Source organism: Cyclopterus lumpus, chromosome 3, assembly GCF_009769545.1.
Source record: "Cyclopterus lumpus isolate fCycLum1 chromosome 3, fCycLum1.pri, whole genome shotgun sequence".
Taxonomy (NCBI): domain Eukaryota; kingdom Metazoa; phylum Chordata; class Actinopteri; order Perciformes; family Cyclopteridae; genus Cyclopterus; species Cyclopterus lumpus.
The window spans coordinates 24482789-24500365 of NC_046968.1; the positions used below are offsets into that span (position 1 = coordinate 24482789).

General features: G+C 43.3%; 3 protein-coding genes across 3 annotated transcripts in view; 2 read left to right on the plus strand and 1 right to left on the minus strand.

The window, feature by feature from the left end:
- Nucleotides 1–543, plus strand: part of itga11a (integrin, alpha 11a) — a 39008-nt gene extending 38465 nt beyond the window's left edge. Inside the window, exon 30 of the mRNA XM_034527229.1 lies at nucleotides 466–543. Coding sequence (XP_034383120.1) covers nucleotides 466–543 — 78 coding nt within the window. The remainder of the gene's footprint in view (nucleotides 1–465) is intronic.
- A 3007-nt stretch (nucleotides 544–3550) lies between these two features.
- On the minus strand, nucleotides 3551–6565 carry LOC117727713 (relaxin-3 receptor 1-like). Its single transcript, XM_034528144.1, has one exon. It carries the CDS (start codon nucleotides 6421–6423, stop codon nucleotides 5278–5280), a length of 1146 nt encoding a protein of 381 aa, XP_034384035.1. The 5' UTR covers nucleotides 6424–6565; the 3' UTR covers nucleotides 3551–5277.
- A 965-nt stretch (nucleotides 6566–7530) lies between these two features.
- The window catches only part of LOC117728806 (A disintegrin and metalloproteinase with thrombospondin motifs 7), a 51341-nt gene continuing 41294 nt past the window's right edge, over nucleotides 7531–17577 (plus strand). The window contains exons 1-3 of the mRNA XM_034529671.1: nucleotides 7531–7959; nucleotides 10113–10480; nucleotides 16277–16463. Coding sequence (XP_034385562.1) covers nucleotides 7839–7959; nucleotides 10113–10480; nucleotides 16277–16463 — 676 coding nt within the window. The 5' untranslated portion in view covers nucleotides 7531–7838. The remainder of the gene's footprint in view (nucleotides 7960–10112; nucleotides 10481–16276; nucleotides 16464–17577) is intronic.

Below are 17577 nucleotides of genomic sequence, written 5' to 3' on the forward strand. Positions count from 1 at the left end.
TTAAGACCTACTGTGTAATATTTGAGAATGCCAACTAACAGGTGTGCCTCATTATCTACAGAAAGGAATAACATTTAGTTCCATTACCAAACTAATTTAGTGTAGGGTTATGCTGCCACCCTCTGGTAGAGAATGAAATAGCAGCTGTACTGAAATATAGAAAGGTCAAATCTGAGGCTACGACAACACGTCCGTACAAAACAGTGTTTGCACAGCAAAGGATCGTTATATTTGTATAGTCTGCCTCATGTCTTGAAAAGAAGGTTTGGCTGCAACACGACGTCTAGAGTATAAAATAAGTTGCGTAAGTCATCACATGACTTAAGTGTGAAACACCGGGTAACAACATCACACTCACTGAGCTGAGGATAAAGAAGAAGCTGCTAAATGGACCTTTCAATCCAGATGAGTGTGTACTGATACCGCGCCCCGTGATGAACCTCTCTCGTCTTAACTCCCACCTAGATGGGCTTCTTCCGGAGGCAGAAGCGGAGGGACGAGGACGAGCAGGAGCCCAGCGGGAAAGTGCCCGGAGAACGGTAACGCAGGCTGAGGGGGCCCCCCCAAGCAGACACCTTTTCCACTGGGGACCCGACACTCAGGGACCGACCCGCCTCCGCCTGCACCCCCACCCGACACCACAGTGGCCCCTTCATAGACGGCTCCGCATGACCGCTGAAAGCGAGGCTTATTCAGTGCACTGGATCTGTCCCACGCCACGACCCCTGACCCCCTCCCCTCCCCCCAGACTCAGCACTGTCACACACACTTAGCGTTCCTGCACTGTTGCGACATTAGGGCCTGTTGCGTCGCACCTCCACAGATCGTTGAGCTCTCCCGTCCCGTTTGAAAAGGGGGAATAGAGCGAGCGTTTTTGAATGATCTGTCCCAAGCGCGTTAGCCAATCACTCTTTTTTCTTTTCTTTTTTTTTGTCTCTTCCTGATGTGTATTTATTTAACTCTTATGGTAAATTTTGAAACACGTGAAAAACCTCAGGGGTGATTTTCCACCCGAAAAAAGCTTCCACAAATGTAAAGTTACTATACTGTATATTGAATTCGTATATTTGAAAGACGTTATCTGCAACATGTTCAGCTCACTTGCAAAACTGAACCAAAGTCGCCAGAGTACGAAGAAGATTCATAGTGTTTAACTCGGGAGACGTTTCTCCATCTTTTTTTTTTTTTCTTTTCTCCAGTCGAAGAATCTTCTTAACCTGCATCCGCTCCTAAGAGTTCACTTCTTTGAATATTTTCATCCTGGAAAACATTAAACATTTGATGCACTTTTGTACAAAATTAACTTGAATTTTGTAAATAGTCAAGTACCTTTTTTTTTTTTTTTATACCCTTTCAAATATTATCGTGTTTTTTTTTTAAAGTATTTTCCACATGGTTTATGGCATTACTTTTTAAGCTACGAGGCTTTTGTGTCGCTGACCCGGTGACGAGACGTTGCATGCCTTTTAACATGCACTGCATCAGAGCAAAAGGATGTGCAGAAAGCACTGCAGCCGTCATTGGATTTCAATCGAGCAATTCCCACGAGGAACTGGAACTAAATCGCAATCGGATGCCGTGAAGACGAGTCCTGTGGATGCACATTGCTTTACGGTGCGGCAGCACCCTCCTGGTGTCACCGACGAGTGTCAGTTTGTCCTGTTCGATGACGTGTGAAGAGCTGTAACATTCCTACAAAATAAAACAGTGTATATGTCTGTGAATGTCTTCGTATTGAACACCCCACGAGCGTTGTTTATTAATATCACGTCAATTAATGTAATTCAGAGAGAGAGAGGGGGTTACCCATGGGGTTATGGGGAGAGAGAGAGAGAGAGAGAGAGAGAATAGGAGTGATATTACAATTTCTCTAAAGCTAACAAAAGTTAGGCAGTATCCATTGATTAATAAGTAAATAATCAAAGTGGATCATCCTCATATGTGTGGTACTAAAGATATGATAATAAATATCTTTAATAAGGGTTATATTTGAACATACAGACACCTAGCAACACAAATAATTCTCCTGCAGGGACAACAGTGAGTGTGCAGCCATCTCCTAATCAAAGAACATGAATCCCTGAGAGGGGGGGGGGATAATAAATTGTTGTAGCGGCAAATGTAATATTAAAAAATATATATTAATTATTTAAACTTGTATACACAGTGTTCCACCAAATAAGCTTTGATTTTGAATTTGTTTTCCAGTCCAGAAAACCATACCAGTATTATAAGTTTACATTATTACATAACACTGCATGCGGGCTCTAAATATTCTGGAAAGCTGTCTTCGCTGAAGCAACTCACCTGTTCATATTCCATCTTTTTATAAGCTGCATTATTGTTCTTGACACTGAAATAGGAGCTCCAGTTTCTTATTCAGCGGTTGAGAGGGATCTTTGTACTAATCTGCCCTTTTCTATTGGCAGTCTGGATGAACTATCTCTACAGCATTTGGTTCTCCGTGTACAAAAACATGATTTTCATACAAAATACCATTATTCTGGTAATTTGTTGTGCTCTGTTACCTGATAAATGTTACTTATGATTACTAGCTACACTGAACGTGGACGAGTAGACAGGAAATATGTGCTGAATGTCAATACTGTTATTAAAAAACTAAATGAAACCGTGAGGAAATAAGCAAAGCAATAATTCAGGCTACAAAACCTGCTGCGAACTGATTGACGGGGATTGCTAGCATGATTGTCTCTCATTAAATTGAACACTTTTCTGAAGTGTAATATGTTGGAAGTGTGTGTGTGTGTGTGTGTGTGTGCGCACTCTTTAACCATGCAGACTCCAGAGGTCTACTTTATGACACATTCTCACTTGTGTATTATTCCATCATTCCAATTGTTCATGTCCTCATTCTAACAGATAAATAGATGAACACATGTTGTCCTAATTTAAAGCATCACACCCTATCAGGGGGTGAGGGTGTCACTCATTCTGAGGGAGACAGACAGACATTTCCTTATGTGCTCTTGTCTGTTTTCATTTTACACGATACTGAATCTGTTCGATCTCACAGTCCAAAAATATGCAGCTTAAATTAGATTAGATTTAGATCTCAATCTATATATTTATATATGAATAACAATAATCCCTGTGTTAGTCTGCGACCTGTCCCAGGTGCACATATCTGAAGATAACTTTATTTGAGTTTTCTTCAGATGACATTAATCACAAAACTGTTTGAAGAAGTAAGTTAACATTTTGCTATCTTGTTTCTTATTCTGGTCGGTAGTCGTTGTATATGTTGGGAAGATGCATGGATAAAACTCTTCAAATGTTGATATTACACATCTTCTGTGTAATGTTCATCCTCCTGCCAAAGCAACCATTCTTCCATACAAGGATAACTAAAGTATTCACACCTCACAGCGGAAATCTGAGAAGAAAAACACAGTGAACTGCTACAAAGAGGTCTCATGGTCTCAGGGTCTAAACCTTAACGTTGTGGGCTTTTTCAATGTACAGTTAAAAACATTTGACGTGGACATTGTTCAAGCAACTTAAAGGAGCCACAGCTTTATCTATTAACAATAATGTCAGACCTTTATTAACTCTTTAATACTTAAAATCACTTAAAATCACACTGAATATTGATAAAGCGAACCAGTCAAAATATGATTGGACCTTTGAGCGATTTTGAATGAAGGCAAAACTTTGGATTTGATTCATATCCAAAACACCCCATCCATCCAAATATTTCTGCTTAAAGTAATCTGAATTATAAAAGTGCTCCTGATATTAAGCCCCCCCAAAAAAGCAAGCAATTAGTATTCAGCACTTTCCTCCTTCGTTCCTCAGCTTTCTTCCTTACTGATCGACGTTCATAAATGCATCTGGATTTAAGCTTGTATAAATAAAATTGCCCAAGGAGATCAGACAGACGAACAACATGGCACCGATACTTATAGATTCCCAACACTTGGTGCTTGAGGGAAAAGTCATCATTTTGGACACGATGTGATCATCACTGGACCGTGCATGCAGCATCACGGACAGGCAACAACACCAAGAGGCCTCAGGGCACAAAGAGGAGAAAAGAAAGACAGGGACAGACACGCATAACAGACACGCATAACAGACACGCATAACAGACACGCATCAGCACACAAACCTGTCAGCAGCCGTCTGCAACCAGGAGACTCCCTCAGCTCCAACTCTCTAATGTTAAATTGACCCAATCCCCTGAAGAGGACCTGCACCGCTGCCCGATGCCAAGCGACAGCTGACCTCTCTGCAGCCGCCATCAACCTCTCACCTGACACAGCCTCTCTCTGTCTTGGACTAGAGCTGGTGTGCTGAATAATAATTCAGAAACACGAGGAAAAGGTGTTTGAAGCTGCAGTATGTTATTGAGTTATCCGAGTGTGCAGCTGGAGGTGTGCCACATTATCTGGACGCTGCTCCAAGGTCAAACTCAACAAAAACAAGAGTTTTTTTTGTTTACTGTTTAAAGTCAAAGGAATTACCTTTAGACAATCAACTGTTCGTGTGTGACAGGTACTGTGTGTGTGTGTGTGTCGCCAGGTTTATAACTCTGTCCCCCCCCCCCCCCAAACAATCATTTTAACAATGTGCTTCCTTTCCTTGGATCCTCAGCAACAATGCCTACTGTAGGCGATATACTCTTCTTTTCTTCATACAGTAGTGGTTGAACACAGCTTTGATGTTTGAGGAGGACATTTTCATACACAATACAGAATACAGGCTGCATGACAATGTTCTCGGACGACGCTCTGTGGAGTTCACCTGTGTGTGACATCTACAGACAGTTTGAAAAGTCAATGTATTTACACGAGTAGAACCACATTGCACATTAAATTCATGTTAGGTCCTTCTTCATTCTATAATCCCACGTTTTGCAGAGAGTCTCATGGGGAAGAGTCCGCAATGTCTCCAGTTCGGTTCCGTGTCCTCTTCTCACTCAGTGAAGGCCATCATTTCATAAATGTAATCTTTCAAAGGGACTGAATGCAGCTGCATTAATAAAGGAGGGAAAGGAGAGAGGGATGAACGATTGATCATCACTCAACAACATTTTGTTTCACAGTTGTAGAAATTCAATAAAATGCCACATAACACTTCTTATACATTGTCCATGTCATTATGACAACCACTTGCTAAAGCGTACGGTTGTGCCCATAGTTAAACATCTTCAATGTTGGAATACGAAAGCATTACGCACGAGTCATGACGGTTACAGGTGGACAACCATGAGAGAAAAAGCAGCTACGCGAGGTCTATTTTTCAACCAGGCTGAAGTCATCGGGTGTATGGGATCGTGCTGGAGCTTGGTAAGCCTTTACGGTCTATGATGGACAACGAGGACTGGCCATTGTCCAAAACCTGGAGAGGCACGACTCCCTGGGTTTCTCCCTGCGTGTAGCGCGTCGCGCCGCCCCTGTTGGATGTGGATGGAGCGGAGGCTCTCCAAAACAACCCACTGAGCATCTTCCTGATCTCTGGCCTCATCAGACAGTAAAGCACCGGGTTCAAGCAGCTGTTGGCGTGCGCTAAACACACAGTGACCGGGAACACGTACGTGTGCACCATGTAATATGATTTATCCCAGTCGACCGCGTTAAATTTGACCAAGACACCCCAGAATGTGATGGCGTGGTTCGGCATCCAGCAGCAGAAGAAGGACAACACCACAATGGCGACGGACTTGGTGACTCTGGATCTCCGTTTGGGGTTGCTGCCGCTCATGCTCCGCCGTTTCACGAAGCGCAGGAGCATCAGGTAGTTGACGCACACTATGAGCATCGGGATGATGAAGGCTATCAATATTTTCTGGACGTGATAGAGGGCGAGCCAGTCGTGCCCATCGGGGAACTTGAGGAGGCAGAGTTTTTCTCCGGCGACCACAGTGACGGTGGAGAAGATCGACGTCGGGGCCGTGGCCGCTGTAGCCGCCACCCACAGCACCGCGCACACCCACTTGACGCACCGTGACCTCCTGTGCGCTTTTTTCTTCAGCGCCGAGGCCACCGACCAGTAGCGGGTCACGCTCATGGCGGTGAGAAAAAACACGCTGGCGTACATGTTCATCACGGTGACCGAGAGGATGATTTTGCACATGGCGTCTCCAAACGGCCAGCTGAAGTCCAGCGCGGTGTCCACGGCCCAGAAGGGCAGAGTGAGCACGAACTGGAAGTCCGTCACCGCCAAGTTGGTGATGAAAACATTGATGGTGGACTTCTTCCGACCTTGTCGTAACCTCATGATGAAAAACACGAGCAGATTCCCCACCAAACCCACCGCGCAGACTACAGAGTACACCACGGAGATGAGTATCCTCAGGATGGGAGTGCCGTCCGCGCTCACGTCGATGTCTTCGAAATTGAATTCCCCATCGCCAGGTGAACTCCGGTTAAGGGCTCCGCTGTGGTTAAATATGTCATCCATGTTTAAAGCCAGCGACCCGGACTCACACCAGGCGTTCTGCTGCGCGCTCAGGCTGGACGTTTACGCACAGTACAGGCGCGCACAGGCTGGACGTTTACGCACAGTATACAGGCGCCTCACGCGCGAGTGTCTGACCTCTTTCTCCCCCATTCCAATCAATGTGAGTCTGCCTTTATACAGGTGTGTCGCTCCTCTGCTGAGCCGGGATTGGTCGCACACGTACGTGACAGGGTAGCAGAAGAGCCACAGTCCCAGCAATGATCATCAAGCATCCCTAAAACCACAGCGAACACAAGAGGACGGCTTTGCTGATTGGCCTCTATGATATTATATTATATTTCCCAGCATATTAGGTCATTAGACCCCATCACGGTATGCAGGATAAAGAACAACTTCCCATCAAGACAATTCAAGTAAAATACAGGAATTAAGACCTGAAGAATAAAGTTAAACCCTCCTCCATTATTGCTCGTATCATCCCCAAAACCGGCGTGCGTTTAAAGCGCGTCGTTATCATGCTTATAAGAACCGAGGAGTGTTATCGGAATTGATGGACAGCTTCTGAAACACACGTGTGCACAACAAGTATTATCCAATGCATCCGTGGTCCACAGTGCCTCCATTCTTCCGCTAGAGGGGGCGCTAACTCAAAGTGATGACAACAAAGTAACACAATGATGTGTAGAGTGTATGATTACGTTTGACTTTTCAAAGCAGACTTTATTCCACTTACGTTTACAACAATCATCTAAATAACCGCACAGTTGTTTTTTTTTTTTTTTTCAACACGACTTCCTAGAAGGTTTTGTAACAATGCTCGAGCCGAAGCCACTGAGCTGTCATCAATTCTCTGACTCCAAGTGAACGCAACAATATCGAGACCGGTCCTCATGTGACCCACTGAAAACCCAGAGAACCTTCGGTTGTTGGATCTGCCAATTGGATGGAAGCGCGATATCCGATTTCTTGGAGTAGCATTCCCCTTTAAGCCCGCAGACCCTCTGAGAGATGGCCCATTGTCTTAAGTCCACCCATCTGTGGGGGTGGCTCTGCGAAAGTTTGCAGGGCAACAAAAAAAAAAAAAACTTTTTCCAACTGTCACTTGGCTGAGTTGGTGGGAGACAGATGGAGGACAGCGACTCGTAAAGCCGTTAACGCCGACGCACGAGCGAGTGTGAAGAGACCGAGGATGCAACAAAGACAGCCCGTGGAGGCGCACGATGTCCGGGCCTGAACTGGAGACGTTTGTTGGGACTGTCACAGTTTCAGTGCGCGGTCGCAACAAAGCGAAAAGCGCACCCAGGACCCCCCCGCCGATGAAAAGGGAGTTGAATTGACAATCGACGCGCTGTTAGAAAGAAAAAAAAAGGCAATTATTAAATGTTCCCAAAATATAGTCTGCCGTCTTGACAACAATGACCCGTTTGGACTGCGGGGTTCACGCTCTTGGACGCGGAGTCTCTCCCCTTCGCCTCTTCATCGCACTTCTGACGGTCCTGGGACACTGCAACACCTCTGGACTATCACAAGAACCAGGTCAGTAAGCCTGGAACCACACACACGTGCACGTTTGGATTCGGGATATCGCCACGTCCTCTGGTGTTTTTGTTGGTGCACATTTGTTCCAGAGCGCATCTAATTGAGCTCACGAGCAGGCCAGCAGTCCTCACTGTGGAGCGGAGGCCAGCTGTGACTTGTGTTTACAAAGTTTTCTTCCGACCATAGCAATTAAGCCCAAGGTTTTGCAGCTTAGCCTTGGGAGCTGGAGAGACTTCCTTTCCAGTGAATCATCATCATCATCATCATCATCATCATCATCATCATCTTGCCCTGCAGTGCAGCTGACACTGTCCTCTGACCTTTCCGGTGAAGGTCAGGAAACAGAATGCTCTTTGGGTATCTACAGGATGCATCTTCATTCTCATAATGGAGCCGGTTTCCATTCTACTTTTGTCAAAGCGTATCACTTTTCAGGCGCGGTGGGTATCATCGCATCCGAGAATCAAGCCTCTATTGTCCCAGTCTTCCCATTTAGTTCCCGGTTTGGATGTTAAGTCACGGTTTTCTTGAGATACCAGGTGCAAGCAGAACAGAGTCCGGACGCACTCAGTCTAAACCGGTTTAAATCTGCAGCGGCCCTTGAGAGGAAAACACTAAACCGTTATGATGCTTGACTTCGGGGATTCACTTCTCAAACAGTAATGATTTCAGGTGATAAACGATGCTACAGAAATGTATCGTTTTTAGTTAATTAAGATGCTAGATGGAATTGTTACATATGGATAAACTTCTTTGTGTGTTCTGAAAAAAAACATGGAACCAGATGGCACACCTCCACTGAGGCCGCACAGCCTTCTGTAAAGTAAATACAACCAAACTCCTTCAAAAGCACACAATGAAAGGCCGACTGACTGATGGAAGCTATGATTATTTTTGCAATAAATCAATTTACTGTTGATCGCCGCAGTCACAAAGAGAACCGGATCGCTTCTCGTTTTGCAGAGCGTGTTGTTATCCTGCAGCTGTTACATTGTGTAATCAACGTTTACTTCATATGAGATGCGTTAAAGCATATACAAAACGTATTTAGGGCCACTTTAAGTGATTATGGACTCTTAACTACTAGCTTGTTGCCATCTATTTAGTTTTTGCTTCTCCATTCCATCCAATCTTTCCGACACACTGAAGGCATTCGGGGATAAAAGGGGATGCGCGTTAATTGGTCTCACAGAAAGTAAAGACTTTCAAACGTGGAGGTTTTCCTCGCTCTTCATTCAATGAATTCCACATTCCAAAAATATTCACCTCCACGTCTCTCTCTGCACCGCTGCATTCATGGAAATATTTGCGCAGATGATCCAAAGAGGGTGACCATATGTTACCTCATTACAGAGATGTGCGTGAAATCTCTTGTTTTGCCTTCAGGCTCATTTTCTTTTGAATGGCATGAAGCTAATGATGGCACAATGAGTGTTCAGGGGGGTTCTTGACAGATATGACAATGTACAAGATATGATATGACAACCTCCTAGTGAGAATCATCTCGAAAAAACACCTTGAAATTGAACTATAAAGTATCCTTTCCATGCAATATGTATCTTTGTGTTTCTTCTTGTATTCATATATCCGGTAAACAAACTGTGTATCAACAAAGCTGCAGCTGCAGGATTGTAGTCCTTTTGATTTTTCCCTATTTGGAAAAAACATCTGGTCACAATATTTTACTTTTAAATCTTCTGCCATAGACATCAAGTGTTTAATGTAATGAACTGAATGGAAAAAGAGATGCAATGTTAAGTAAGACTTAATCTTTTGAATGCATTTCATGACAAACGTGCACAGCGCAGGCTGCTTGTTTATGGCTCACATTTTCTTTACCCACACATGAATTTTGGGCTGCTAATTCACATACTTATAAGTTATTTTTATCAAGGTCATGAATTTCCCCAACTTGATCAAACCGGCTGCATGTGAGAGTGGAAAGTCGGAGGAGGATAGTCGACAATAAACCAGTGTTCCTCTATTGGTCTCTCTATACATTGCAGCTGTATTCAAACATAAAATAAATGACAGATGATACCCCCATACGGGTTTGTTTAGAGCTTCATTGATTTAATCACCCTCCTCTTTCCCATGATTTATTGACCCATCTCCTCTCACATCTTCTCTTCCCACCACGGCTCCGACAGAGAGATTTCTGCAGGATCTGCCCCAGTATGAAGTGGTTCACCCCACCAGAGTGGATGCCAGAGGTCACTTCCTGTCCAACTTCCTGTCTCACCATGCTCGCCGTGTACAGCGGCGGGAAGCCTCCGAGGGACCGGCGGACATGGATCGGGTTTTCTACCAGCTGTGGCACGGCGGCCACAGTTTGCACTTTAACCTCACCCTCAACCCACACCTGCTGGCTCCGGGCTTCCTGACGGAGAGGAGGTATGGCGGCCTGGATGGGGCCCAGATCCGCCCCGCCGGGTCCTCCCGGTGCTATTTCTTAGGTGAGGTGTGGGGTGAGGCCGTCGGCAAAGGAAGCGCAGCCATAAGCACCTGCGATGGACTGGTGAGTAACCTTTAAATGCTTGAACTCCCAATTGGAGGTTGTATTGAAATGCATTTCCAGTTCATCATCAGTGATTGTTATGAGGAATTCATATCAGAACTGCAGACGGATGTTCAGACCTGACAACTCGAGGGTCTTTCAGACGGCTACACACCCTGTATGTATTTTCCACAAAGCATAGGTGTCTGAAGTCGAAGGCTATCCAGACTCGGAGCTTAAGAGTGCGACTCCAGCCTCGAGGTGTACACAGTCCGACTGTTGAAACCGCAACTGGTCGCCGTGAAACTTGGTGTTTTTGCAAGCAGTGGAGCAGTTAGTGTGTAGACGCACACATGCAGAGCCGCCTTCAGGCTTTCGCTGTTAACCTCTACTGTACTTCCACCGTGTCACCGCTGAAGAACAAAGTGACGCTCCCTTCGGTGCATTTAGCCTGTTCAAAGACTGTTCCTTCAAAATGCAGCCGGCCATCCGTGTAGTCATAAAGGAGCACGTCTTTGGAGCGCTGAGGGAGTGGTCCGCCATCAGAGGTGCCTTCAGAGATTGTACATCGACAACAGACTTTTTTTTTTTTTTATTCTTATTTTCTCATTATCCAAATGCTGCAGTGAAACTGCTCCATATTAGGCTGGACCATGATTATCAAACATATTTCATTGTAGTAAAAAAATACACGATGGCACCCATTCGTCTATTATTATCATGATGAATTAATAATCACAACTTCTTTTAAAGGTTCTATATATAATATTCAGAGCTCTCTCTCTCTCTCTTTCTCTCTCTCTCTCTCTCTATATATATATATATATATATATATATATATATATATATATATATATCAACTATTTACTATGTAAAGATATAGAGGAGCTTCTCTCTTTGCTTGTGCTACACAAGGCACAACGCTGTGTACGCGCATGTTAGTGCACGTGAGTCTTTCTGTTGTTAGGGCTTTGCACCAACACCGCGGCTACCGCTGATATCGCCGGGTCGTCACGCAAGCGGAGCCCTAAGGAGGCCTCACACAACCCTACTTCAAAAAAAATCAGAATTAGCCTTTCAAGTTTGAAGTTATTTTTTTATAGATTTACCTTGGAAAAAAAATAAAAAATAAACTCCACTTCAAGTGCCCCGAATCCCCCACTGAGACGGCCTTCCGTTTGACCGTATTCAGCTGCAGAGCCGACGCTGGTGGGAATCTTATCGAACGCCAGACGACTCCAATTAAAGTAAACAAACGTTGCCTTCCACACGTAAGAAAATAAAGGGCCATTTTAGTCGTTTAAAAAAAAAAATACGTGAGAATATTGTTTTTGCCACTCGTCATCAACACCTTTTCTCCATAACAGCAAACGGGATTCTGAATGAACTCAAAGGCTGCATTGTAGTAGTATTTGTGGATTTGGGATTGACGTGTGAATACTGCACGGTGGTGTAGTGGCTAGCACTGTCGCCTCACAGCAAGAGGGCTGCGGGTTCGATTCCCGGTCGGAGCGGTCCTTCTGTGTGGAGTTTGCATGTTCTCCCCGTGGCAGCGTGGGTTCTCTCCGGGCTCTCCGGCTTCCTCCCACAGTCCAAAGACATGCTGCAGGTTAATTGATCTCTAAATTGCCCATAGGTGTGAATGTGAGAGTGAATGGTTGTATGTCCCTACATGTGCCCTCGATGGACTGGCGGCCTGTCCAGGGTGTCCCCTGCCTTCGCCCTATGTCAGCTGGGATAGGCTCCAGCGCCCCGCGACCCTAATGAGGATAAGCGGTATTGAAAATGGATGGATGGATGGTGTGAATACAATCCGAATCGCTTGATGCAAACACTCCTCCGTCTCCGTCTCCAGAGCGTCAACAACTTTCTTTTTTGTTTTGTCGCACATCCATCTCGCAAATTCTCCGTCGTGTTGTCGATCTAAAGAACGCAGAGTCACTTTCATGTTCTGCGTCACGGTCGTTCTTCGTTGACCTGCTGGGAATAATTCAAATGAAACTGGTTGTTTACAGCCTATATACCAACGGAGGGTTCAAAGGCGCCATGTTTTTTTGGCTCACTGGACCCTTCTGTTACTATCTACAGATGCTTTCACAACGTAAGCGGCTTTTGAGAAGTTGGAATCGCCACATCTTGCATCGGTTCACACCCAGTTGATATGCGATTAGAGTTCTGTTGATCACACGTCTCACCAACTCTAATGTGTCGCTGAATAGTCAGTGAACATCTTGACCTTGAAAAGGATAATTAAAAAAAAAGAAGAAAGTTACCTTTTTATATTCGATATTTCTCACCAAAACTCCTTATATGAATCCTTTGGGCCTAACGAGCGTGTTGAATACATTCCCTTCCCCTCACAACATGTGCCATTTATTTGTAAAGGTATTTTAAACCCTGCATTGTTTACTTCATTCAGTGAACTAGACGCATGTGCCAAACAAAATGGGGACCCCCGCTTCAAGGTCAAAAACTTCCTTAAACGTAGTGTACTCTTGACGTAGACGGTTTTAAAATATAGCGCTAATCCCACCAAACAAAAAGTAATTCGACACACAAAAATAAACTTCAAAAGGCCTTTCGTTCGATAATTAATAGGTAATCCTTTGCAGACATTAACTTTCCGAACGTCTTCCTTTCGTTTTAAAAAAATATATTTTTTTACAACACATGGTTTCCACATTGCTGGTGCTCGGCCAGCTCTGTGCAGCAGCTCCTCGCTGGTTTTGGGTCTTTTTGGCTTCAGCGAGTGATGATCAGCTAGATTGATGTCAGGTGACCGCTGTGGCCAGTTATGACCGTTCTTCTGTTGGGTCCTATAACAGACTCTTTGATTTCCTGTCTATACATTTGGGTTGATTGTTTATCAATGGGATTATCCGAAGCCTTTGGTAAACCTGACACCGGCAGTCATGTTTGTCTGTGATTAATCAAATATGACGTGTGTGTCTTTGTGGTAGAGGAGTTGTGAATACTGAAGACGGATGAGAAGGGAGAGGCCTGATTCTTTTATATCGTTTGCGTGTGTTCTCGGGTTGTCGGTCCGTCCGCCGTACGTACTTCTCTCTGGATCAATCTCGTGAACATGATATCTCAGGAATGCTTGCCGTTTGACACAAATGTCCAGCTGGACTCGAGGATGAACTGATTGGATTTTGAGGTCAAAGTTCAAGGGCACTGTGACCTCATATCCATCCCATTATCAGGAACGCCACTTGCACTGAAGGTTGGTGTGTATGTGTGTGTGTGTGTGTGTGTGCCTGCTCAGCTGAAGCATGCAGATTATAATTATAAAAACGTACGTATAACATATGAGTCTATTATTGCTCCGGTTGTTGCACTGTGGCAGGAGCACGACTCATCGCACCCATCACAGAACGACATTAGCAGTTATTTTCTTAAACAACCAGTGATTACTGACGTATCTATGTAGAACTAAAGAAGCATTGTAAGAGATAACACACACACACACACACACACACACACACACACACACACTCCTGTGAAGAGCATTTGCTCTGCTCTCAGTGGAGCAGCACCTCCCATCCCAACCCTGTGTGACTGATGACTGAGGAGGTTAGGAATCCATGTTTAGGATCTAAACGGTTGAGAAACATCAGCCACAAGCCCCTTTTTTCCAGAGCATGTGGCTGCACAGTAAAACATGCTAATGCTGTATATTTCTTTTCTTTTTAAAAGTCCTCAACAATAAAAAATGTAAATCTAATCAAAGAGCTTATACCTGACATGCCGTTGGGACGCACAGCGGCTCTTTTTGGTCTAAACACGCACATACGTACAGTATGTATGTGATTCTGCATCTGATTCTTTATAGTCTCAAAGCAAATATCAATGTGTAAACCAAAGCCCGTGCAATTCACAAAAGTGACTCTGTGGTTGAACGATAAATGTCAAATGGATATCTTCCCTTTTCTTTACCTGGAAAAATTGGTGTGTAAAAATGCTTTTATCAGGATTGTGTCAGATGTTTTTCTTAAAACCTATAATGTAAGAACTCATTGAGTTACTGGTGGAATAAATGTTTCAGAGGTTTTGTTTGCTGATATGACGGCAGTGAATGTCTTATTAATGAGTGGTTCATGACTACAAACGCAAACATAATGCCGTTTGTCAGATATTGTGAAATCGTGCAAAAATTGCAAAAACCACACGGATACAAATGAATGCATAAGAAAAAAATACTGGTCACTACTGGTTTCAATTTATTATCACATGCACAAAATTACAACGGAGCAGTCGTTGAAGAAGGCTTCTGTAAATATTAAGGCCTTAATTAAAATCCCACAAGTAAAAGGAAAATGAGAATCTAAGACGTGAAACGGTGCTAGTTCAAATATGGGGCTAAAATATAATAATAATATAATATAATAATATAATATAATATATATATATATATATATATATATATATATAAAAAGACCAATGAAACAAGCAAATCTTTTGTGAACTTAGTTAATAACTCTGTTGCGAATGAGACCTTTTTGAATCTGTGTGAACTGAACTTTGAGCCTTCACAGCGTGACCTTGCTCAACGCTGCTCATCGTGCGCTGCATTTTGACAGACTCGTGCACTTGAAATAGCGTGAGCACAGAAGAACGCATGTTGCGACACAGCAGTCTCGCCCCACTCGACTTTCCCCATGTGTTTCTGTACATGCTCTCGTCTGTCAGAGTCACAGAGTCCCACTGGAGCCGATGGGAGAGGCGATGGGAGCAGAAGCTGGACGAGTATTAAATATAGGGCAAGGCTGGTCAGAGGGGGGGGGAAGAGTGGGGCTACTGGAATTTGGTTTTGGCACCGTGCCAACGTGGTTTAGGGTGCGGTAAATTATGTGACATTTGATCTTTCGCCTGGATGGCGACAGCAAGAAGAAGAAGAAGAAAAAAAAGACATCAGGCTGTTTCTACTGTTTCACTGGAAGCTTTCAAGTTTTGTTTTTGGGTGCTGGAGACCAATCAGTGTTGTGGGCTTTATGAGCCATACTTTTCTGAAGATGAAATATGGTGTATATTGTTTAAACGAAAAGAAAAACATGGAAAGGTTTCCCAGTTTTGTATACTTTCCAGTATTAAAAACACTCGACACGAACGGCTAAAGGACACTTCCTTTCCCTCAAAGGGTTAAAACTGTGAAGCATCTGCAAGATGTGAAGAGTTGGTGCAACAGCAAAGTTACTCAACATGAAAATAATTAGTAATAAAAAAGAAAAATGCATAATGACACTAACGAAACAATGCATTTGATGTCATACTGCAGTGGTTTTATCAAGATAGATTTATATTGAGATGGTAATAAACAAATAATATATTATAAAGCTTGTTTCGGAATACATAGTTGATTGGTTGTCAACAATTTTCATTATCCATTAATCTGACGGTTATTTTGTTGTTTAATTAATTGTTTACTCACATAGTGTATAAAACAACAGAAAATTAATAATGAAAAATAGGTGTCACAATATTCTTGAGCACAAGGTGACAAAACGTTGTTTTGTTTTGTCACAACAACGGTCCAAACCCCCCAAAATATTAAATTTGCTGGGAGCAGCAATCGTTCACAATAGTTTCGTGGTTCATTTTCTTTGGGTAAACTATTGACTAATCGTCGCAGCTCGACTGTAAGGTGCTGTGTCACCTCATGGCCACCAGTGACATATCTATTGTGGCAGAAGATCAAATTAAATAAACAAAGTACTTTGTTTGGCTCGAGAATGCCGTTTGAAAATGTAAGCAGTTTTTTTTGTAAATAGAGGTAAAGAGAGACGAGGAGAAGTGACCCTTCTTTTCTTTCTTCAGACGGGACTGTTCAAGTTGTCCGGTGAAGAGTTCTTCATTCGCCCTCTGGAGAAGTCGAGCGACGACGACGCCTCGGCGCCTCACTCCCACGCCATCTACAAACGCCAAGCGTCCCCTCCCCCCTGGAGTCCGGTGGTACCGCCCGTCTCAGGGAAACAACCGCTCAACGGTACCTGTGGAATCACGAGTGAGTCACTTTTTATTTTCACCACACGCATGCGCACCGAAACATTTTTTTGCAGCATTATTAACACGTCTTTACAATACGTGTTATCCATTCCTTGAAATTGACTGATAAAATCCAGTCAGATGGCAAATGAGAGCACTGACTTCATGAGAAGGAAGCTGTCGAATGGCCACGTGTCTCTCTTAACAATCTGCTCATGATTCCGCTGCTTTTTTTTTTGCCTCCTGGAGAGAAAATGTGCTCAGAGTTTGTGAATACTTAAAGAGTTTGCATCGTGTTTGCCACATAAATCTTTAAAAGAAAACAACAGCGTTTTCCTTACCCTTCCTGACATCAATGCAGCAGCGTGTGTGATACTAAGCGGCGGTTTTAACACTTTTTAAAGAACCTATCAGGCACCTGCTGATGTAAATGGCTCACAGAAAGAAATAGAAGCACAAAGTATCAGCGTTACCATACTTGGAGTGATGGATGGACAGATTGATGCATAGATTATGACACACAGTGGTCTGATAGACCTGCCCACACAGAGCTGAAGGCTCATGCTCTTTTACAGCAATGTGCCCTTACATTAAATAAATAATGATATGTGTGTGTACATATAAATAAAAGAATATCAGATAAATATCATGGTGCAGCAAAAACCAAAGCAGAGGCAGGTAGTGGACGATTCGTGAGAAATGTCTTCTGTCTGCAGACAGTTATTGCTCAGATTAATGAGAAATATGGCTACAGCCAGGTATGAGTGTTGATTTTAATGAGAAATATCTTAAAGCTACAGATAATTATTAGTGTTGATATTAATGAGAAGTGTCTTAAAGCTACAGAGAATTATTAGTGTTGATATCAATGAGAAATATCTTAAAGCTACAGATAATTATTAGTTTTGATATTAATGAGAAGTGTCTTAAAGCTACAGATAATTATTAGTGTTGATATTAATGAGAAGTGTCTTAAAGCTACAGATTAATGAGAAATGTCTTAAAGCTACAGAGAGTTATTAGTGTGTAGTTCATGGTTTTATGCAGATTATTCCATAATTGAGTCTGATGTTGGTTCTGCTTGTGTTCTTCCTTCAAAAACGAGGATGAACGCCCTTTTTAAGTTTTAAATT

Excerpts from the sequence above, each read along its gene's own strand:
- LOC117727713 (XM_034528144.1), bottom strand. The coding sequence starts at position 6,423 with ATGGATGACATATTTAACCACAGCGGAGCCCTTAACCGGAGTTCACCT.